This window comes from Rhinolophus ferrumequinum, chromosome 6 (genome assembly GCF_004115265.2).
Source record: "Rhinolophus ferrumequinum isolate MPI-CBG mRhiFer1 chromosome 6, mRhiFer1_v1.p, whole genome shotgun sequence".
Taxonomy (NCBI): domain Eukaryota; kingdom Metazoa; phylum Chordata; class Mammalia; order Chiroptera; family Rhinolophidae; genus Rhinolophus; species Rhinolophus ferrumequinum.
Window position 1 is genome coordinate 23131009 of NC_046289.1, and position 23151 is coordinate 23154159.

Below are 23151 nucleotides of genomic sequence, written 5' to 3' on the forward strand. Positions count from 1 at the left end.
CGGGGGGGCAGAGTGGAGGGGGGCATCAGCAGACATACGTATATTACAGTAATATCAAACTAATACCCATATGTACTGGGTGCCAGGAATTCTGTTACGCATTTTACATGCATTTATTATTTCACTCATCCCTTATAAGAGACCTGCGAGAAATGGATGACTACCCCTTATTTTACAAATGAGGAAACAGAAGCTCAGACCGGTTAAGTTAGTTGTCCAAAGTCACCTGTTAGGTAAATGCAGAGCTGAGCTTGGAACCCCAAGCTGGAATTTGAACCCTGTGCTTTTTCTACTACTGCACTGGGAATGCTACTCTACAGTGTGGTTGCAGCTTTGGAAAAGCTCAAGGTCAGAGCCTCTGGAAGATGTGCCTCCCACCTGCTGCTTCCCAGCTGCTGGGTAGAGGAGCATCGTCCTTCCTCCACCCTGCTCCCCTCTAGTCCCACCCACCCTGCAGAAAGCAACTTCATGAATACCGGTCTCTCTCGCTGACCCCACAGGCTCATCTTTTGCCATATCTGTTAAACCACAGCTTCATCTTAAACCACTGACCCAGCTAGAAAAATGATCTGTAGTCTCAAAGAGAAAGCGACCTGACCACCCGATTTCCAGCCTCCAAACCAGACAGGACAAATCTCGGAGCCTTAAGGAAAAACAGAACTGGCACCAAAATGACCAGATCACAGAGTTCTCTCATCCTTTCTCTGCTTGGGTAGTAGTGCAGGGAGAAGGATGTCTCATGCTGACTGCAGGATTGACGCATCCAGTGATGCTAAGAAACTGGTGCCATCTAGATACTGAAGAGTCTTCCCCAGCCCTTTCATTGTATTTCCATCGGAATCATCTGGCTGCCCACATCCCAATCCAGCCAACATTCCAATCCCTCCTTCTCCTGCCACAGAGCAAGCCCTGGAAACAGAGACAGTGCTGTTCACTGGTTTGGGGATGGCCAGTCCTCACTGCTCTCATGTCTGGCTGAAGCAAGCAATTGACAAATGACAGAGACGAGACAGCAGCCAAGCTCCACCAGCAGTTAACTAAGCCACGCCAGGTTCCTCATCATGTTCAGCCAGGCGGCCACATCCCCGGTGATGGCCTCAATTGGCCTCTGACAAGGGCAGCCAGAGCGAGACCTGGTCTGACCAGAGCCTCACAGAAGTGGGTTTGTGTGGCAGAGAACAGGTCTGCCACTGTCTGTCGCCTCCAGACACTGAGAACTTTGGAGGCCTTGACAAAGCAGCCCAGACCGCCGCGCAGGACAACCCTGGTAGCTGCACTGCTGGCCAGCATTAACTGAGCATACAATGCATGCAGAGCACTGAAAAGATGCGATAAGAAAGGAAGGATGTTGGGTCTCTGTTTCCAGTCTTTTCTCTGAGCCTGGCTACTGAATTGAGGCACCCGGGTATTTTTCACAAATGCAGAGTCCCCCACCAAATTGGCATCCATGAGGGTGGGGTCCAGGAATCTGTAGTTTTAATAAGCATCCTGGATTAGTCTGACATACACTAAAATCTTAGAAAGACTGCTCTGGGCTCTTAGAAATGCACTGGGCATTCAGACCCAAAGCACATCACAATATTTACCAACAATGTCTAAGCAATAATAAAGCAATACTAATAATAATTATCATATTTATTATAAGATAATAAATACACTACAAACCAAAGTAAGCATAGAGCATTGCGATTAACCCCATGAGGTCCAAGAGGGAGCCGTGGGAACAAGTCAGTGGAATCACCCCCTCATCTCCACTCCGGGATTTCCACAAACTTTCCAACTGCTGACATTTTCCACATTCATTTTCATTTCTCCCCCATCTGCCCCTTCCATAGCTACTTTGCTATGCCTCATGGCCTCTGTCTCTAATCTCCCTAAGATGCTCACAGGGCAAGTATTATTTCCCTCATTTTACAAATGAGGAAACTGAGGCTCAGAGAAGCTAAATTTGAACTGCCCGCTTGACCACTCAGCTGCCGCACCCAAACTGGCTAATGAATGTGTCATTTCAAAAGTGGGTCCCCCATTTTCAGTCCAAGAGGAAGAGTCACTTACTTGTAGGCTTTGGACCTATCCAGCCAGATGCCTGAGATCACAGCCCCAAGCATTCCCGAAATGACAATGGTCAAGCCGATTCTTCCAGCGTTCACTTCTTCCCCCTGGGAAAACCACAGCCCCAACAATCAGCCAGCGACAGGACAAGACACAGACAGAGTGCAGTCACCATGAGGTGAAGAGGCAAAGTCAAGTAACTCAGGCTCCATGAGACCCAAGTCTCAGAAAGTATCAGGTCCAGATGGCCTGCAAGCAACTGTCAGCAAGCAGAAAATCTGAGAATAGTTGCTCCTCCCAACATAACATAACCCCAGATGTGTGTGCGTAACACTGGATGCTGGGATGCATCAAATTCTGTCCTTAACACCACTTTTAGATAGAATTTTTTTTAAACGTAATCCTGACAGCAACTCTTTTATTTATCATTATTCCTATTTTACGGATAGGGAAACTGAAATATGTATATCCAAATAATCCTTACTTAGGTGTTTTGAATTATTGGTGCCAAAAGGGATGGGAAAATAACAGTTATATATTTTTGAGCACTTAGTATGAGCCAGGCACCATGCCAAGGATTTTACCATGTTTCCCTGAAAAGAAGACCTAGCCAGACAATCAGCTGTAATGCGTCTTTTGGAGCCAAAATTAATATAAGACCCGGTCTTATTTTCCTATAAGACTAGGTATAATATAATATAATATAATATAACATAACACAACACAACACAATATAATATAATATAATACAACCAGGTCTTATATTAATTTTTGCTCCAAAAGATGCATTAGAACTGATTGTCTGGCTAGGTCTTATTTCTGGGGAAACATGGTATATCATTATATCATTTAATTCTCATAATTCCCCACCATAATGTTAGGAATCAGATGAAGAAACTGAGGCACAGTGAGATTAACCTACTAGTCTAAGATTATGAGGCATTTATTAAGTCCAAAGCTAGGATCTGAACTCAGACCTATCAAACTCCAAACCTGGAACCCCTTCCACCTATGTAACTATGAGCCCGTGGTCCTCTGGTAAGATGGTTAGACCTGGGATTCCTGACTCCAGGAGAGTCAGTATCCCCTTCCCAGCATCCAGCCCTCACTGGTTCTGGACACACTTAAAAAAACACTTTCAGTTGAATAAGAGTTCAAAATTAAACATTGCCCATATTTTACAAATTAAAGATTTCATGCGATTCTACATGTATCCTCATTCGTGTATGTTTACCTACTGTGTGGCCAGGTACCATGCAATATGCTTTACATATATATAATACATATACCCACAAGATATTATTTACTTTGTAATACTAAAAATAATCTTTCAATAAGTAATTATGCTTCTTTTGCAGAAAAGAGAATCGGAGCTTAGAGACACTCATTAGCTTGTCACATAGTTTAGTGCCACCAAAGCTAGAGTTGAGACCCAGGGCTGTTGCCTTCCAAATCCTATAAGCAGACCACCATACATATCATGCTGCCTAGAACTGGGGGAGCCAAGAGTTCACCACCACCCCAGCTCCTGCAAAGACAGACTCAGAAACCTCCTTTTCTCCAGGCCCAGCAGGCTTAGGGGACTCCCTTACCGGGTAGTGCAAGATCACCATACGATTCAGCAGAGTGGACAAGGCATAAAAAGCACCCGTATTCAGACCTAAGGAGGGAGGGAGAAACACAGCATTAGGGTCAGCCTTCTGCCGGGGCCACTGCTAACTTCTCCCGCCAACGGATTGGGAGGTCAGAAAGCCTCACCCTTGTGGCCACTGTGAGTGGTATCCTCACAGAAGAAAAACCCAGGGAGTGAGGCTACTCGGCAGTTTTTCTCAACGAAACACTCCAAAACAACCAAAAGGACCGCGTGTCCCCGAAAATAAGACCTCGCCAGACCATCAGCTCTAATGCGTCTTTTGGAGCAAAAATTAACATAAGACCCGGCCTTATATTATATAAGATCCAATATTATATTACATTATATTGTATTATATTATATTATTGTATTATATTTATTATTTATATTATATTATATTATAACCGGTCTTATACTAAAATAAGACCGGGTCTTATATTAATTTTTGTTCCAAAAGACGCTTTAGAGCTGATGGTCCAGCTAGATCTTATTTTCGGCGAAACACGGTAGCCATTTCAACCTATTCTTAGCCCACACCATTGCCCTCTGATCCCTTTAACCTTGCCTTGGAAACACGGGCTCTGGAAAATATTACTCCCAGAAAGGAACCATTTACATTCCTCTCTTAAGCTTTGGCTAAGACCTATGGCATAAGTGGAACTACTGGACACCTTCCACCTCCTCCTGATGACCTATTTCCTCTCCACACAGCTCCAGACCTCGGATCCCTGACACCACTCCCTCTGCAGGTGGTTTCTCACCTCTTTCCCCATCCCTCCTTCAGCTTTCTTCTCAATGTCACACAACATCTTATATTTGAAATCAGAAAGGACCCTAAAGAGCATTTAGTTGACTCTCTTAATTCATTGACTCATTCAATGAATAAATGGAAAACCTAGAATATACTGTAAGAACCTGTATGCTTAGAGAATGAGGTCATTTTTCCAAAGCCACGCAGTGAGTTGGTAACTAAGATGAGACTGGAACTGACCCAAAGGAGAAAGGGCCTCCTGCCCTCCCTTCCTAGTAACAGTGACGATGATGATGGTGGCAGCAGCACATACTAATGTTCCAGACACTGTTCTAAGCACCTTACAATCCTCCCAACGACCCTAAAAGGTAGGTAATATTATCATCCCCATTTTATAGATGAGAAAAATGTACACAGTTTAAAAACAAATACAGAGATTTCTCTGTAATGCCCACCAGGGGTCTTTGTAGTTTTAACTAAACATTGAGGCTCACCAGACTACCACTGGCACACTTACATTAGATCCACCTAAAAGGGTATAAGATAGGACGCAGCTCTTGGACACGGCAGCCTTAAGAGTTCCTCTTCAGTGGGGCCAGTCCATAGAACCCATTCATCAAACCATACAGAGGCTATTCTCTTTTGGCCCACAAGGTGATGGCTCAGGTGCAGAGAAAGGTGGGTCCATGGCAACAACCCTGGTTTAACACCTGACAGGAGTCACTAGAGTTTGTAACAACTCCATAGGCATAGCTTCCAGGGTCCTCATAAAGGACAGGCCAGTGAAAGTGTCACCATACTCAGCAAAGCACAAAGAATGGCTTCTTACCAGATATTAAAAATTCCCCCAGTCCAGTTGCAATCATTTTTATCACAAGAGGTCATTTTTATCATAAGTAATGTTGCCTAAATGCAGTTGATTTACTCCCTTTATCAGGTTCCCAAAGGAAGGAGATACAAAATTAACTGAAGTTCAAATTCTCATGAAAAATGGGAACAGAAGTTTTAGTTACCATTCCCACAATCACACAGGTAGCAGGTGGCGGAGCTGGATTTGAACCCCGATTATATGTCTCTAGAGTCCTCGCTCTTTATCAGTCTATTTTACACCCTCACAACACTGATTCTCAACCATTTCCCCAGCGCAGGTTACTGACAATTTCCTTGCATCCCAACCTCTTGCAGTAGGTCACCTCAGGGTTACAACAAGTCTGGGTTCAGTGCCACCTCCAGAGTGTGTCGACAAACCAAGTGGGTTGGCAAACCAAGAAGTGTCACCAAATGTCACTACAACTGCCAGGTCAATCAATGGTCATGAGGACTTTGTCGACATAAGAACGTCCAAACCTGTAGAGAACTTGTATAAAAATGTATTTGAGTCAAACAGAGGATATGCCTGGAAGCAAGATTGCAACAGACTGAGAAAAATGCTTCAGAAAACTACAGTTTGCAGTTTCTTTCATGCATTTGAGATTAAGGAGGGGAGTAAGGAAGATTACACGAAGGTGGGAGAAAGCAAGGTGGGGATCGGATTACAGGATAGTTAAGATTCTGTGCTCTTTTGATAGTGGTCACACTTAGGAGGAGGGGTCTGAAAGGGAGCATTTCAAAGGTGTGTTAACCTAGATGCACAGAAACAATGGACAGGGCTGCTTACGGCAAAGATAAGCCTTTTAATGAAGAAGTTATACGCCAGGGGCGTGACTACCCACCATGACTTGCCCAGGTAGGAGTTTATGATTAGATTACTTTCCATATAACCGCTTTTCCCGCCACAACTTTAAGGCTCTCAGCAACGTTTTACCCAACAAGTACACCCAACTAACTAACTTCCATATCACACATCTAACCACTTGGAAATTCCATTCCTGAGTCAAGAGGGCCCACAGTGACATTCCTGAAAAGGGTGGTGGGGTGGAATGTGGGCGGGGAGAATGATGAAAGCAGCCCCCAGTCCTGCTCCTCATACCTCTCTGGGCCCCTCTCAGCCTCTGTCCAGAGCCTCTCACTGCAAGAGGAAAGGGACCCCTCCAAGGTCATGCTCAGCTTCAGGTGGAAAGGCTGCTCTCAGCTTGGGGCCCAACTGGGATGAAGAGGACAGAATCTCCTGGAAACAGAGGGAAATTATCCAGGAGGACTGGAAGCAAAACACCCTACCTCAAGCACCAGCATTTTTGTGATCCTGGAAAAGGCAGAGCAAGCAGAGTCCTGAGCTGGCTGACCTATGCTATTGAAGCTGAGCACTTTCATGGGAGCTCAAAGTAGTGGGTTCCAGATCAGCACCACCTGGGAGCTTGTCAGAAATGCAAATTCCTGACCCCACCCCAGACCTACTGCAGCAGAAACTCTGGGAGTGGGCAATCTGTGTGTGAACAAGTCCTCCAGGCAATTCTTACAGTGCTCAAGTTTGAGACCCACTGGTTCAGCTAGACTTGTGTGGTGGGTTATCAGTAGCCATCCCCAGTTCCCAGGCAGCCAGGAGATTGAATCAGGGCTAAGGCAGAGATAGGAGATAGGAAGGGAGGGAATCGGGGGGTACAGGGGCTCACCGTGGAAAGCTGCCATTCTTTGCAACTGTTTCTACAGTCCAACCCTAGAGGATCTAGGAGCTTATGTACGGTTTCTGAATCAATCTTTACTCTAGATGTTCCTCCATATTATTGAAGGTTACTAGACACAGTTAATAAACAGCGCAAGTCCACACCACTGCCCCAACCAAGGGGCTCAGTGTCCCACACTGAACGGCAGGAACAGAATGCTTGCTCTGCCCTGTGCTGAGTACCTCTTACAGGAATACAGGTTACTGTTCTATATTTGGGTACGATGATCCCCAGCAAGGAAGGCCTGCTGGGTCAGGGCCATATTCCTCTGAGAATGTGATCTCCCCTAAAAGGCCTGGTCATTCCTGGTACTGTCAGGTAGATGTCAGAAAATGTAGGGGGAGGAGGGGTGGAAGGGGGTCCATAGTGCCCACAGAAAAAGCTCATAACTAGTTTTGATTAACTGCCTCCAGCCACGTACCTGTTTTTACAACAACAGATGACAAGAGGTGGTCTGGAGCAAGGTCTGAGTCAACAGACTTCCCTCCCCCCATCTTAGGAGGTCACGCCCTCCCGTGGAAGAGCATGCACTACTTTCCCCCCCAAATCAATATGTAACTCCCTCACCCCACCCAGCAAACTATAAGTTCTTGAGACAAGGGCTCTCTCTCTCTGGCCCTCTCTCTCCCCTCTTCTCTCCCCCCCCACCTCTCTGTGCCCCCTCTCCCCCTTCTCCTCCTCTCCCCTTCTCCCCCACCTCGGCTAGGCCCATTCTCTTCCCTGAGAATGTATCACTAATAAACCATGTTTGCATATTCATCAGCTTGCTGACCTTTGATTCTTCACTGTGTTGGCAAGAAGGACCGAGATTCCAGTAACAGTATCAGTCACCCAGGAGGAGGGCTTTAAGAAGGCAGAAAGGACTCATCATCACTCCGAGTCTTTCTCTCCTTGGTCAAGACCAGTAAACTGGTCTAGAGACCATTGGCATTAGAAGTTCTTAGAGTTCAAAAATTCAGATTCCTGGGCCCTGCCATGGGCCCACACTATCTGAATGTCCTAGAATGAATGGGGCTAGGAATCTGCATTTTAACAAAAACAAATAAACAAACAAAACCCTGGGCATTTCTTAAACTCACTGGAGTTTGGAAATAAATGGCCTTGAATACTGAAAATCAAAGAACAGCCCAGGCTAGGTGGTGGACTCCACATGGAGGCAGCTGGGGTAGGCCTGGACTTCAAGACCCTGAGAATGACCCATAACACACCTATGTGAGAGGTTCTCAGCCCTGCTGCAAACCAGAATCACCTAGAATGCTTGTTAAAAGCTGATTGCCAGGCATCGACCCAGACTTTCGGAATTTGAATCTCCAGAAGAGAGGCGTGGAAATCTATGCACACATTCAACCAAGCACTCCAGGGAATTCCGTCATCAGGCAAGCCTGGGAAACACCGATCCCAAATCCTGTCTCTGGGTTCTGGTTACTCTGTGTTCATTTCCCTCTTGTCCTTTCTAAACTTGCAGTAAACCTGTGTTTTAAAGGGCCAGCCTGACCTCAGCAAAGTTCCAGGAAATCACAAGGATTTTATACTGACTCTTAAGCCAGGACCTTAGAGGAGGCACAAAATGCCCTCCCCAGGCCCACAGAAGTGGGGCAATGGGAAAGCCCTTGAGAGCCCCGAGGGAAGGCGTCCTCGGGACACACATTGAGGCTCTGGGTTTAGATGCCTAACACTGGAAGATGATTCAGAAGCACTGGAGGCAAGGCTGGGCGATAACATGGAAAAGCATTCCCTTTGAGGACATTCTTTAGAAGAGGAGAATTTCCAATAATTCTTTTTAACAAGGCAGTTCTTACACCATCGCCATAGATGAAAGGACATTTTCTTCACCCCACACCCACTGCTGATATACATAACAAGATCAGCCCCACCGGACTCTGTTAGACTCTGGGAGAGTCTAGTTCCAGCCTGTATCTTCCTGCATTGCCAAACTTGGAGAAGGGGAGGGGAAGAGGGGGCGGGCATTTTACTAGAGGAAGAGGCAGTTTCTTATTCCTGTGATAGTTTGGCAACATCAAACACAACCTCAGCACCGCCTCCCTCTAAGATGGGCTGCCAGATTTAAGAAAAAAGGAAAAAATGAACAGCACACCCGGTTGGTTACGTTTGAATTTCAGATAAACAAATAATTTTTTAGCATAAATATGCCCCAAATATTGAGTAGGACATGTTTATAGTAGAAAAGAATTTGTGGTTTGTCTGAAATTCAAATTTAACTGGATGATCCTTACTGTATTTCTAAAACCTACCTTTAAGGGTGTGGCCAGAAGCCTATAGGGAAAAGCCAGCAACACTCAAATGGACCCTGGAATGTCCTCAACCTTCACAGTGTCACTACACCTCAGTGCTGGGCAGCTGACTTGGCAGCTGGGAGAAATAGTTGGAAAGCCTCTATAGACACAATACTGGATATCCCAGCTGCAGCTGCATGAAGAGCTACTCCCTTCTTAGGGACATGTAGTTCAGAACAATGAAAGAATGTAGGAAATCAGCATGTTTTTCAAGGCAATGGCAAATGTGGATGCATGCAGTGTCTTTATTCTCAATGGCTTTAAAAGCTTTCATTTTGGGCGGCTGGATGGCTCAGTTGGTTAGAGTGCGATCTCTCAACAACAAGGCTGCCGGTTCAATTCCAGCATGGGATGGTGGGCTGCTCCCCCTGCAACTAAAGACTAAAAAACGGTGACTGGACTTGGAGCTGAGCTGAGCCCTTCACAACTAGATTGAAGGACAACAACTTGGAGCTGATGGGCCCTGGAGAAACACACTGTTCCCCAATATTCCCCAATAACATTTAAAAAAAAAAAAAGCTTTCATTTCCATTCAGAGCACTTCAATGGGAAACAAATGTTACTATTTTCTGAAGGGGGTATAATAATTCGAGAGACAAAGGATGGGTGAAGGCGGTACACTCAGTAATTGGCAGAGCTGACACCAAAACTCAGACCTCCCATTCCTTAAGAGCCAACAGTCACCAGTCCAGTATCCAAGGCTTTTACTCCAAGGCATGTCCGCCCGTGTCTAACAAATTGTCTGTGAAATATTATCATCCGTGAGATTCCCAGCTAATTCAGAGGAAAATAAGGACATCATATGTACAATATAAAAAGGATGAACCATTTCCTTCTTCAAAACCCAAACTGAAACTACAGGGAGGGTGGTGATGCTGGAGGATCTGGAGGAAGGGAGAGAGTTCAAAGCATCTAGCTGAATTTATAGAATTTTTTTTTTTTTAATTTGGAGCAAAGATGGGAGAAGAAAACAGAGATTTGTGGGTGGACTGAGTGCCAATCAATCACTGCCTTTACATGACCTGTAAACCTTAAAGAAAATCACTAAGGTTGAGACCCCATCATCCCCAAACCCCCAAGATGGCTGGTCAGTTGGTTGATCCACCGTAGAAGAAAGCAACCCTTGGGGAACTGGTCTGGAGGATTAAATCTGAGGAGGGACATACTCCCCCTATGTAGACCCAAAGACCACTCAGGCAAGCAGGCTAAGAAAAGAGCCCTGGCTCTGTCTCCATGAGGCTTCTTTCTACAGGAGGAGGCAAAATGGCGCAGTGGTTAGAAAGATGGACTTTGGCATCAGACACAAGTTTATATCTAAGCTCTATTGCTTGCTAGCTGTCCAATTGGGGGAAGGGAACTAAATCAGAGCCTTAGTTTCCTCAGGTCTAAAGTGGAATAGAGTTAAGGACCTATGTCATGGGTCTGTTTTGAAGCTTAAAAGAGAGAATGCATGTAAAGCACCTAACATGGTACCTGACACACAGTAATGTCTTGATAATTTTTTTTTCAAATCAGTGATTACACCTAAGAATCATTTCTTTGTTGTCAAAGAGCCCTGTCTTCAAGTCCAATCTCTACCATGAAAATTACGCTTGTGGTTCTCTGAAATGAGTACAAACATCCAGATTAGTTTAACTCCCTCTCCCTGGGATAATCCCAGGCCTTTGAGGAAAATGTTAATAAACTCTATCTATACACCAGAGACTCAGAAGTGAATTGCTTTTCTAGTTTAGTGACATCTCAACTTAAATAGTGATTTACTTCCACCCATTTCTCTCCTTCTGGGACTCCTATTATGCATAAGTTGTATGCTTGATGGTTTCCCAAACACCTCTGAGGCTCTCCTCATTTCTCTTCATTCTTTTTTCTTCTGTTCCTCAGACAGGATAATCTCATTTGACCTATCTTCAAGTTTGCTGATTCCTTCTTCTGCCAGTTCAAAGCTGATGTTCAGCCTTCTCCTGAGTTCTTCATTTCAGTTATTGTATTTTCAACTCCACAATTTCTATTTGTTTCTTTATTTCTGTCTTTATTGTTATTCAACATTGGGTGAGACATCATTCTATACTTTTCTCCTATTCTTTAGACATGGTTTTTTTTTTAGTTCTTTGAACATACGTATAATAGTTAATTTACAATCTTTGCCTATTATGTCCAACGTCTGGGGTTTCTCAGGAACAGTTTCTAATAATTGCTTTGTTTCCCTGTGTATGGGCCATACCTTCCATTTCTTTGCATGTCTACAATTTTTTGTTGAAACTGGATATTTTAAATGCCATGTCAACACTAGAAATAAGACTTCCCTCCATCCCCAAGATTTGTTGCTGTTGCTACTGTTTATTTAGTGACTTTCCTGGACTAATTTTAGAAAGTCTGTATTCTTTGTCATGTGTAGCCACTGAAGTTTCTGCTCCATTAGCTTGTGGTAAGCTAATGATTAGACAGACATTTCCTTAAATACTTTAAACCAATAAGTCTCCCACCTTTGCCAAAGACCTTGTGTGTGTGTGTGTGTGTGTGTGTGTGTGTGTGTGTGTTGTGGCTCTCCCTCAATGGTCCAGCAGCAGACAGGTGACAAGTCTGCCTTCACCTTCACTTCCTGCTCACACAGAGACTCAGGGTCAGCAGAGGTGAGCGTTTAGGGCGTTCTCAGGTCTTTCCTGGGCATGTGCACAGTTCTGCATATCCCTGTGGACTTCTAGATTCCTAGGAATACGTGGGAGCTTTTCAAAGCCCCCATGGACATCTCCTTCTCCAGATATTCTTTTCAAGATTTTTGGCCAGCCTCTTGTTTACCCTAACTGGTACTGCTACCTCGGGCAGTCGTGATGTCAAAGGACTGTCTTCAATGAATGCCCTGGAAATAGAGATTTTCCACTGAGCAAGCTGAGTTGGGTCAAATACAGGCAAATACTCTGAATGGGGACTTTCCAGGGACCTACCAGACAGCTAAAGTAGTGACCTAGTGAAGGGACTTTTGCGGAGCTATAAACTGTTTTGCCTTCTACAGTGTCTGTGAGGCTACTGCTTTTCACAACTACCAATGGCCACGAGGCTGCTGGATGTCAAGGCTATCGCAGAACCTGGGAGAGGAGGGCAAATTAAAACACAAAGCTCACTGTTCTTGCCACTATTCAGCCATTTTCTTAAATAAATGCCCCTTAGATTGTTGCAAGCCTTTGGTTCAGAGCACTGAGGAAATTAATTTTGACAATGCTTGCCAATGTTCTTGTTGCTTTCCTGGAGGAACAGATTTCTTCATCTGTTAAATGGTCCTGACTCCACCATTCCATAAGTGCTTCCCCCTTTATTTCTTGTGCTATCACTCAACCTAATAGATAAGGAACAGTATCCAGAAGTACAGGACTAAAACCACTCTGCCAGATTAAAGGCCATATAAGCAACCAGCCACGAATGAGGGAAAGAGGAGTTGCTTTGCTCACACAGCATGCCCAGAGCTCTCAGTCCTCAACAACCCAAAACAGCACTGTTCCTGGTATATTTTGGTTTTGTTCTTGCTTTCATGGGTCAGTGACCTGGCCCTGCCATCAATAGTCTCCAGCACTGAAAACCACCACTTCTGGAATAGGACCATCGTCCACTTATCACCATCATCACCATTCTCATCCATAGGAAATATTTATTAAGCACTCATCTACCCTAGAATCCCAAGGTAGGGCTCAAATATCACGTTATCACATGCAATATGATGATCAAAAGTCAATGCACTCACGATGTTTAACTCCAGGGAAAAGTGAAAGTTCTTAAAGCTGTGGAATTCTGTGCCTGGAAGGGACATCAAAGGTCATCTGGCTTCACTATCCATCTATATACCCTAATATGCCCCACAATATCTATCTCCCACTAAGTGGTTGGTCCCATCTACCCTTGAGTGAAGTTAAATGTAGCGACAAGTAACTCATAACTTTGTTAGCTGGACATCTTAAATACTGGAAGCTTTGTCTTTATATTGTGGATGAACGCAGAGACATATTCAGAACCGAGAAGCTGGAGTGAATGACCCGAGACCTTGAAGACTAATCTGATTATCTAGAGCTATTCCAGATGCGAGGTCACCTAAATATTGTGTATGCCTGAAAAACTTAGGTGTGCCTCTCTACCCACTGATGATACCACCTCTTATCTAGTGCCTCAGCAGATAAACACTTTAATTGAGATAAAGGGCACTGATAAGCCTAAAATGAAATCTTGGCAATTCTAGGGAGGACTATAGACAATTATGGAATATGCATCAAGAGTGCAGGTGTTGGAGTTAGACAAACCTGTATTTGAATCCTGGCTCTGCCACTTAAAAGCTGTGTGATTTGAATTAGTTACCTAATTTCTGAGTTTCAGTTTCCTCATCTGTTAAATGGGGATACCGTGTTTCCCCAAAAATAAGACCTAGCAGGACAATCAACTCTAATGTGTCTTTTGGAGGAAAAATTAATATAAGCCCCGGTTTTATTTTACTATAAGACCTGGTCTTATTTTACTATAATATAAGACCAGGTATAATGTAATATAATATAATATAATATAATATAATATAATATAATATAATACTGGGTCTTATATTAATTTTTGCTCCAAAAGACGCATTAGAGCTGATGGTCCGGCTAGGTCTTATTTTCAGGGAAACACAGTAGTTATAGTACCTACCTAACATGGTACAGTAGAAGTTAAATAAAAGCATATATGAAAAGTCTTGGCACATAGCAAATGCTATTGTTGTTAAAAAACACACACACACACACGTGGTTTGTGAACCTATAGAAAACAAGGTTATAGCCAACTGGGGTTTCACCAAGAATAAGTCATGTCAAACCAATCTCACTTCTTTTTTTTTGTATGGTTATTGAGCATGTTATATAGTTGTTGACTCTTGATTATAAACTAACTGGAGGATTAAATGGTCAAATGTAGGATGGATAGCAGTACAGCTGGATGGCACTCTTTAATAGAGTGCCATGAGGTTCTGTCCTTACCTTTGTTTGGTCTAACATTCTTATTCAAAGTGGGAAAGAAGTTGCAGAAAACACCATGCTGGAAAGGCAAGCCAATACACCAGCATAAAGAATCAAATTTATCTTACCAAAAGCCAAGAAAATGAAATGAATGAGGGATGTTGTCTTGCATTCGGGTAAAAAAAGGAGTCAAAGACCTCAGTGCGAGTGTCTGTATGTTAAACAATGTTATACAAAAGATGAAGGAAGATGGGCTGAGGAGTGGTTCACATAGCAAGACTCATATATGCAGGCATGCATTTATTCATTCATTCACGCAGTAACTGTAGGAGTATTCACTCCAGACCAGCCCCTGCTGAGGAACTATAAAGACGAAAAGACATAAATCCCTGCTCTCAGGGAGTTTACAGTCTGGCGAAAAGACAGATCTGGAAATGAAACAGCACAATCAGAGAGGAAAGGTCACCTACTAACTGTTTTACAGTGGTGATACTGACATGAAATTTGGAGGATCAGCAGGCATTTGTCAGACAACCTGACATGGGAAGGAATGGTTTTCTAGGTGGACGTTTCAGAACATGCAAAGGCCCTAATGTACAGCCGGCTCTATTAGTGAAGCCTAAACAATTTACATGCACATTTGGGATTTGGAAAGAGTATGACGCACGGGCACATCGGGCATATTGCCTCACATTGCCAGTTCCAGTACCCTCCTGGATACATCTGCACCTTACCGTAGGTGATGACAAGCAGCACGAAGTTGAGGTTTTTGAAGAGCCGGACGATGGAACTTAAGTACGAAGCATCAGGGGATGCCAAGGCATAGCTCAGGGACTGGGCCCTGCTAGGGGGGTGTTTAGGCTTCTCCTTGAACACTGAAAGGAAAGAAACAGAGCGATCACTGAACATCCTGGCCGTCGCACGCCGGCAGGGCTGACGCATGGATGAGAACTGGCTCCACCACCTGAGAAGGCGCTAAGACTCAAAAGGAAATATTAATTCTTCAATTAAATCCTTTACAGTTTCCTCCCTGGAAGCTGCTTTTCATTGTCTGTAGCTGAGTGAGTGGCCTATTGAGTACTTTTTCTTCACGTCCTCTGGACAGCTACAATCACTGGGCCTCCCAGGCAGTGTTCAAGGATCAAGCAGTCCCATGATCACCAGCAAATAACATACCGTGGAGAACCAGAGAACTGAAAAATACACAACAGTAACATATGGATGGAAAGGAAGTGAGCGCTGAGGCTTTGGGATTAGTGAGCCCAGTTAATGGCTTAGCACTAGAACTCCTCTCAAGGAAGGAGGCGCTACCTTGTCCGTGCTTAGCACAAAGCCTGGCACAAGAAATATTCCCAGAGTAAGTAAAAGGATCTCCTTCTATTGGAAAAGCCTTGAGTCCATCACTAGTTTCTCAACATGTGAATCAGATACTGCCTCACAAAGAAAGAGAATTACACATGCTCTGGTAGGAGTGGCTACTCTGATAGGAAGTGCTGGAGAGGGAATAGTGGGAAAACCATTCATTTTATACTCTATTTACAGTGCAACTGGTACAGTCGATTTAACTGCATTGATCACTACTCAGTTCCCTGGGGGGCAAACCAGTTTAACCAGTTTTTTTAATTAAACTACCCCCCCAAATGGGTCCAAGCAAGCACATGTAGCCTCCCCTACACCCTAGGAGAACATTCCTTCTTCAGTTAGAGGAAGCTCTGGAAATGCGATTTTATGTCTTGAAGATCAAACTTCCCCCTTCTTCCCTCCCCCCCAACCCCCCCTTCCCCCCCACCCCCCCTGCCCACCCAAAAACCCTCTAGCCCTGACTTCAGAGACCTGCTTCTCTCTTCTCTGGAAGTAATTCTGGATAATTTCCTCCTGGATAACTTCCCCATGCTGGGAACCTCTCATCTATTGTCTTGCCTGTTCACCTTTCCTTCCATCAGGGAAAAGAAAGCAAGGCCAGTGGTTATTTATCTCTATAACAACAGGTGCTAGTTCAAGAACCTGGCAACCACAAACCAGAATTCAGATAAGATCTTTCAGTTCTTTACTCAATGAGCTATTATCTGTGCTTGATAATAAAATGCCAAAATGTAAAATGTCCTACCTCCAGGATTTCACCTGCAAAGTACCAGGCCCTCATCTGCTAAAAACACAAGAATTTGGAACTGGGCACATTACAATTTGAAACTTAAAGTCTGGCTAAGAGGATCTCTGGCTGAACTGTTCTTTCCTGCTCTCATCCACAGCTCTACAGCTTCTCAACTTTCCAGGAATGCCAAATCCTCTGTCCAAGATATCCTGCCAGCTTTTAGAAGCCATCAGGCAGCGCTTTCTCAGCTTGGACCCTGGGGAGGGAATGACACAGTGAGAACAGAGGAATAAGGTACACGATTATAAAACTGTTTGACTCTGGAGGGGAGTCCAGAAGGAAGGAATGAAACCTTTACCACGTGAGTGGAACTTTCAGATATTAGCAGGAAAACTGGTTAACCTTTAGACGGGTGACTAACTGAAAATGAAAACCTCTACTCTGCGGTTTCAGAATTTATCACGGCCCATGTAATATCAAATGATAAAAGAGGATATAAAATTATATTATTCAACAAGTGTATGGTGATGGGTGGTAACTAGACTAGTCGTGATCACTTTAAAGTGTATACAGATGTCGAATTAGAATGCTGTACACTGGAAACTTATGATAAAATTGTATTAACCAAATATCTCAATGATTAAATGTATATGCATATAAAATAGTAGTTATCTGAAGTTGGCGGTTAAGATTAACTCATACAAGACTAATTCAGTGATCATTCTTTTCTTTATGCTTTTTTTTTTTTTGTATTTTCTAATTTTTCCATTATGACCACATATTACTCTTACAATTAAAAAAACAAACAAACAAAAAAAAACCCTGGTAGCCAGGTATTCTCAAGTGAATCTCTGAGATTATTAGTGTTTGTGGTCAATTCTGTTTTGTTTTGTTCCAAAAATTTAGGGTATGGCATTAGATAAGTTTAGGCTTGAATCCACTCTCTGGCACTTACTAGCTATTTAATCTTGAATAATTTATTTAACTCCTCTAAGTCTCATCTTCCTCTTTGTCAAATGGGACTGATAATGGTAACTTCTGTCAGAGGGTTGTTGATTACATGAGATCAGGCATGCATAGCACTGTGCCTGTGATATCACAAGTGCTCGTGGCATTTTATCAAGGGGAGCAGCAGCCTGCCCACTAATTCTGGTGAGGTCCTAGTAGAGAACTGTTTAATGATACTGACACCTTTACTGAGCCGCTAACAACGTGCAGAAGACCAGCTCCCCTGTTCCCCGAAAATAAGACCTAGCCGGACCATCAGCTCTAAGGCGTCTTTTGGAGCAAAAAATAATATAAGACCCAGTATTATATTATATTATATTGTATTATATTATATTGTATTATATTATATTATATTACATTATATTACATTATATTATATTATATTACATTACACTATATTATATTATATATTATATTATATTATATTATATTATATTATATTATATTATATAAGACCTGGTCTTATATTATAGTAAAATAAGACCAGGTCTTATATTAATTGTTGCTCCAAAAGACGCATTAGAGCTGATGGTCCAGCTAGGTCTTATTTTCGGGGAAACACGGTAGCACTGTATTGGGGCAATGGCTCAGGCTAAAGCATTTGAAGACCATTAGAAGCCTGGCTCCCAGTTTCTGTAAATATCCAGGGTATTCGAGGGCCATGTTCACAGGGGCTCCACCAAAGCCAGCAGAAGCCCCCCGCCCCCCACCCCCAGCAGGGTACTAACGCACTTACGGATGGCAACAAGGATGAAAAGCAGAGTGGCCACACCTCCTATGATGTAGAACATGATGCTGATGTGGTAGGCAAGCTTGTCCTGGTCTTCGATATTGGGTACCAAAACCGGAGGGACCAAAAAGCCAATCGCAATTCCAAGCTATAAAAGACAGACAGTCAATTAGTTTCCAATGGCCAAGACGTGACAACGCAAATTTAAACAGACTGCTAATAAGAAACAGAATCCCAGTCCTTCTTAAAGCCCAAACAGGGACTGTTTCCTCCCTCAAGACACCAGAGAGTACTTTCTTTTGATTGATAACTCAACTCACACATGCCTCTGACCACCCTCACCATCAACACCTATTGAAAAAACTTATAGTTGGGGTTCTCGATGCAATCTGGGTCTTCTCCAGATGCAAACGAATGAACAGTGGTTCCTATACTCCCATCTCTATGGTAGAGTAAAACAGTGTTGACTTTTTTCTTGTGTCACTTAACTTCTTGATTTCACTGACTCTGTTAACTGGGAGCTCAGAGACCAGCTGGGGGAATAGTTTTACACCCATACCCCAAAAACTTGCATTCACTAAGACAGACAAGTCTAAAGTTGTTACCATATTTATAAACATGAAACTTTAAATTCATTGTGTAAATAACGGACAAAGTATCGGTGGTGTGAAGTCATATGCAACTACATACATTTATACACACAGGAAGTGGACACACGCAGACTGGCTACACACACACACACACACACACACACACACCCCAACACATGAAAATATCTCATATCTGCCTTGGAGTTCAAACTCCAGTGACCTGACGGATAATGGGACTGGGATGTTTCTGAGGCCACGAATGCCTTGATTCAGTAGTGACAAGCTGTGACACAACTCCCAAAGCCCTTTTGCCACATGGAATACCAAAGCAGAAATTGAAAAATAGCCTGAGAATTAAGGCAAGCTTCAAATTCCAAGAGTGAAGGAAGATAAGTAAGGTCTTTGTCTTAAGGTCCCACATTTCCTTTATTGTACTGAAAGAAACTACAGGTAGAGAAGCAATTTACTTTCATTCCACACTACAGCGCCATTCATCAGCTGCCAATCTGCTGACAGTTTTGATCATTGGTTTTCCAGTCTGAGTGGCTATAACCACTCAGGATGGTCACTAGTGGTGCTCAGCTCTGGAATGTTCACAAGTCATCATCAATAGGCTCAGTGTAGGGTTCTTCCAATGTATGCCAGTGTATAATCAATCAATCAAACAGTTCTTTAAAGCATCTACTATGTGAAAAGTATTCTGCTAGGATATATGAGGATGTACCAAGATGTATATGGCAGGGTTCCTGCCTTTAAGGAGCTTTCTATTCAATCTGGTGGGAGCAGAAGGGATTTAAAACAAAGGTAGGAATGACAACACAAATGGCGATATTTGTGTGTTGAAATTATAGAATGTTATAGTTTGAAAGTTCCTTTGTCATCCTCTATTATAACCTGGTTATTAGAGGGCCAAATGGAGAGGTTAAGTGAGGTTGAGCTCTAGAGGTTAAGTGTCTTGTACAGGGTCATACAGAGTTCTAGCAGCGCTGAGATGAGAAAACAGATCTCTTGGCTTCTCAGGCCAGCACGTCCTCCACTGGGCTTGGCAATGTCCTCCTAGGCTAAGAGTCTTTGGAAAGGCCCAAGTGAGTAGCCTCTTCAGAAGAGGCCTCGGAACTTTATCTGATCCTCGGCCACGCTGATGTGTTAGAGTTGAGTCTGGCTTCTTAACTGTTGATCTGTAAGACTTTGAAGGTAAAAACCAGACACAGACAGAGGGGCAAATGCAACCTTGACAGCTGGGAACCTGGGTCCACTACAGGTCGTAGCTGGCCTCCTAAATGCTTTGAAGTTAGGGATCTACAAGTTAAATAGAATCCCAGAGGGTCCCTTTTGCAAGAATGAGGAAAGTTATGGGACGTCATCCAAGGTTTTGTGATTCTTTCATTCCCGAAAGGACCCTGACATAAGATCACCTAATCGCCAGTAATCTTCTGCCTTGAGAAATAAGGATGGAGAGGCAGATTGGGAGAGACAGTTTTCATTTTCTATTATTTTTCCTCTTTCTGCAAATTCAAAGGTGGTATCTAAGCATTGTTACATCAGTAGTCATGAGCACTTCCAGAGCAAATGTCACCATTAAAAACACATCTGTGCAGCCTGAGGGCTTTGAGTAACAGGAAGAAGCCATACTTTGTGTAACGTATCGCTTGGCTCATGCATTTCGCAGAGCAAAACTAAACCAACTGGTTGCTTCTGGTGTAAGATTCCCACATTTAACCCACTACACAAAAACAACACATATGTTCTATCGGCTCTGAGAGTTGCAGAACCACTGTCCCCATCACCATCCACCACAGGACACTCGACAAAGCCCAGTCACAATTAAAGCAGACCCCTGGCACAAAGCTGCCCTCCCCAGTGCTGCCTGGTCAAGAATACACCCAGACCATCAAGGGAGGACCCTGGGGCCTCCACAAAAGGCAGTGAGCTCTATGTCGACACCATGGAGAGGGCTTTGGTCCTAATGCAACAGGAAACAGTGGTCCCATCTGGGCCCTTTCCGAGGCCCCCAGCACCTCATCCTCCTGACTCAGACCAAAGGTGGACCTTGCTCTTCTTGGGAGGAGGTAACCACCTCAGCAAACAGGTTCTCACCCATCCGACCTCATTCCTCCTCGGCGCATTCCTCCCCCAGGCATACCTGCTATTCTGAGAAAAGTGAGCCCACTCTCAGGCCCAGGTCGGGCCCCGATTGCCACATTCTTTTCCTCTGGGCACAGTCCCCAGGTCAGAGTTGGGCCTGTTCTCTTGGATTTCAGGGCTCCTAGGAACTGGCTCCCTGGCACTAAGGGTCATAAATGTCCCCTTATTGGGTCAGCAGTTTTCCCTGCAGCAGAGTCCCCCATCTTGAAGGCTTACTTCAAACTTGATGTCCCTATGACCTACTCTGGGGCTCTCCCCCATGTTGTTCATTTTTAAATGAACCCCTCATCTTCTTCCTTCTACCTCAACATTCCTCGGAGACATCTTTACTCTGAAACTGTGGTTAGGGTCAGGAGGATCTGAGCTTCAATCTCAGCTCTCCCAGTTACTAGATGCCTAACCGTGGGCAAAGTTCGTTCACCGCTTTGTGCCTATTTCCTAATCTGCAAAAGGAAGGCAATATTACCGAGTTACACTGTCTAGCTCCCAGGGTCATCCTGAGGATCCTACGAATGGACTGTTCAGCAGAATGCTTCACACCAAGGAGGCGCTCACTCTCCATCTGCAAGCCTGGTCCTTCCACCCTTTGCTCTCACACAGCCCTGGGGACAGGAAGGAGAGGAGAGGCCATCCGGACTCATAAGACATGCTTGGTTTATTTACAGCAGTCACATGAACCACCCTCCTCTGATTCTCCCCCTCTTCCTTCCTGGTTCCTCCTCTTGTCTCTTTCTCTGTTCTCTCCATCACCCTTGACTCTGTCCTCTCACACCCACCCTGTCCCAGGCCCTCCAATCCTTTCAGGTAACAGTGATCTCTCCTCCACCACCCTGTACGATGGATTCAGATGCACTCACCACAAAACCTCTGTTTGAGGAGCCAGCCCTGTCAGAGGGAGGACGCCAATCCAAACCCCTCAGCCTGCTGTTCTTGCTTTTCTTCACCTACTTTCAAGCTGCCTTTACAGTCTCATCTCCTCTACTTCCTTCGATGTCCATGGTACTCCAGCCAGATGGGACAATTCACGATTCCAACCTTTTCATCATCTAGTCTCTACCTCTGTGCAGGCAGCTTCCTTGCTGGGAAAGGTCTCCTTCTTTTAATCTTTCAGAGCCCATCTCAAAGTCAGTTCCTTCATTGGTTTTCCCTGATTATCCTAACTAGGCATGATCTCCTTGCCCTAACCTCCTCTGATCCTTTCGTTTTGAGTTATTTTTCTAACACTAATCTGGTGCCTGGTAAACAGAACAGGGGCTTACTCAATAAATGGGTGTTGAATGAATGGGCAGCATTTAACTGACATGTTAGAAAAACATTACTTCCTTTCCCGATAAGCCTTGAGCCCAGACCCATGGAAATAGTTGTCTGGAAATTTAAATCTAGACAAGGCTCTCAGAGGAAGTTTGCGATTTAAAAAAACATGGTTGAACAAAAAAACCCACAACAACCAACAATCCAATTAGAAAATGGGCAGAGGAGGTGAATAGACATTTCTCCAAAGAGGACATACAGATGGTCAATAGACATGAAAAGATGCTCAAAATCACTAATGATCAGAGAAATGCAAATTAAAACCACAATGAGATATCAGCTCACACTTGTCAGAATGGCTGTCATCAATAAATCAACAAACAACATGTGTTGGCGAGGATGTGGAGAAAAGGGAACTCTTATGCATTGTTGGTGGGATTAAAAATTGGTGCAGACACTATGGAAAACAGTATGGAGTTTTCTCAAAAAATTAAAAATAGAACTACCTTATGACGCAGCAATTCCACTTCTGAGTATTTATCCAAAGAAATCCAAAACACTAATTTGAAAAAATATATGCACCCCTACATTCACTGCAGCACTATTTGCAATTGCCAAGATATGCAAGCAACCCAAGTGCCCATCAATAGACAACTAGATAAAGAAATTGTGGTACAATTTCTTCACAGTGGAATATTATTTGGCCAAAGAAAAGAATGAAAACTTACCATTTACAACAACATGGGTGGAACTAAAGGGTATTATGTTAAGTGAAAGGAGTCAGACTGAAAAAGACAAATACCATATGATCTCACTTATATGAAGAATCTAAAGAACAAAATAAACGAACAAACAAAACAGAAATAGACTCTTACATACAGAGAACAAAGTGATGGTTGCCAGAGGGGAGGAGAGTTGGGGAGCTGGGTGAAAAAGGTGAAGGGATTAAGAAGTGCAAAGTGGTAGTTACAAAATAGTCACGAGGATGTAGAGTACGGCATAGAGAATATGGTCAGTAATACTGCATCAACTATGTAT

At 43.7% G+C, this 23151-nt stretch overlaps 1 protein-coding gene across 2 annotated transcripts in view; it reads right to left on the reverse strand.

Moving 5' to 3' along the window:
• Positions 1-23151, reverse strand: part of FLVCR2 (FLVCR heme transporter 2) — a 52731-nt gene that overhangs the window by 8556 nt on the left and 21024 nt on the right. The window contains exons 1-5 of one of the 2 annotated variants that reach the window (XM_033109403.1): positions 21329-21450; positions 18134-18275; positions 15032-15172; positions 3645-3712; positions 2056-2159 (exon numbers count right to left, since the gene is read on the reverse strand). In XM_033109403.1, coding sequence (XP_032965294.1) covers positions 2056-2159; positions 3645-3712; positions 15032-15172; positions 18134-18275; positions 21329-21424 — 551 coding nt within the window. In that variant the 5' untranslated portion in view covers positions 21425-21450. Of the gene's footprint in view, positions 1-2055; positions 2160-3644; positions 3713-15031; positions 15173-18133; positions 18276-21328; positions 21451-23151 lie in introns of those variants that run through there. The other variant, XM_033109402.1, reaches the window with a different exon arrangement.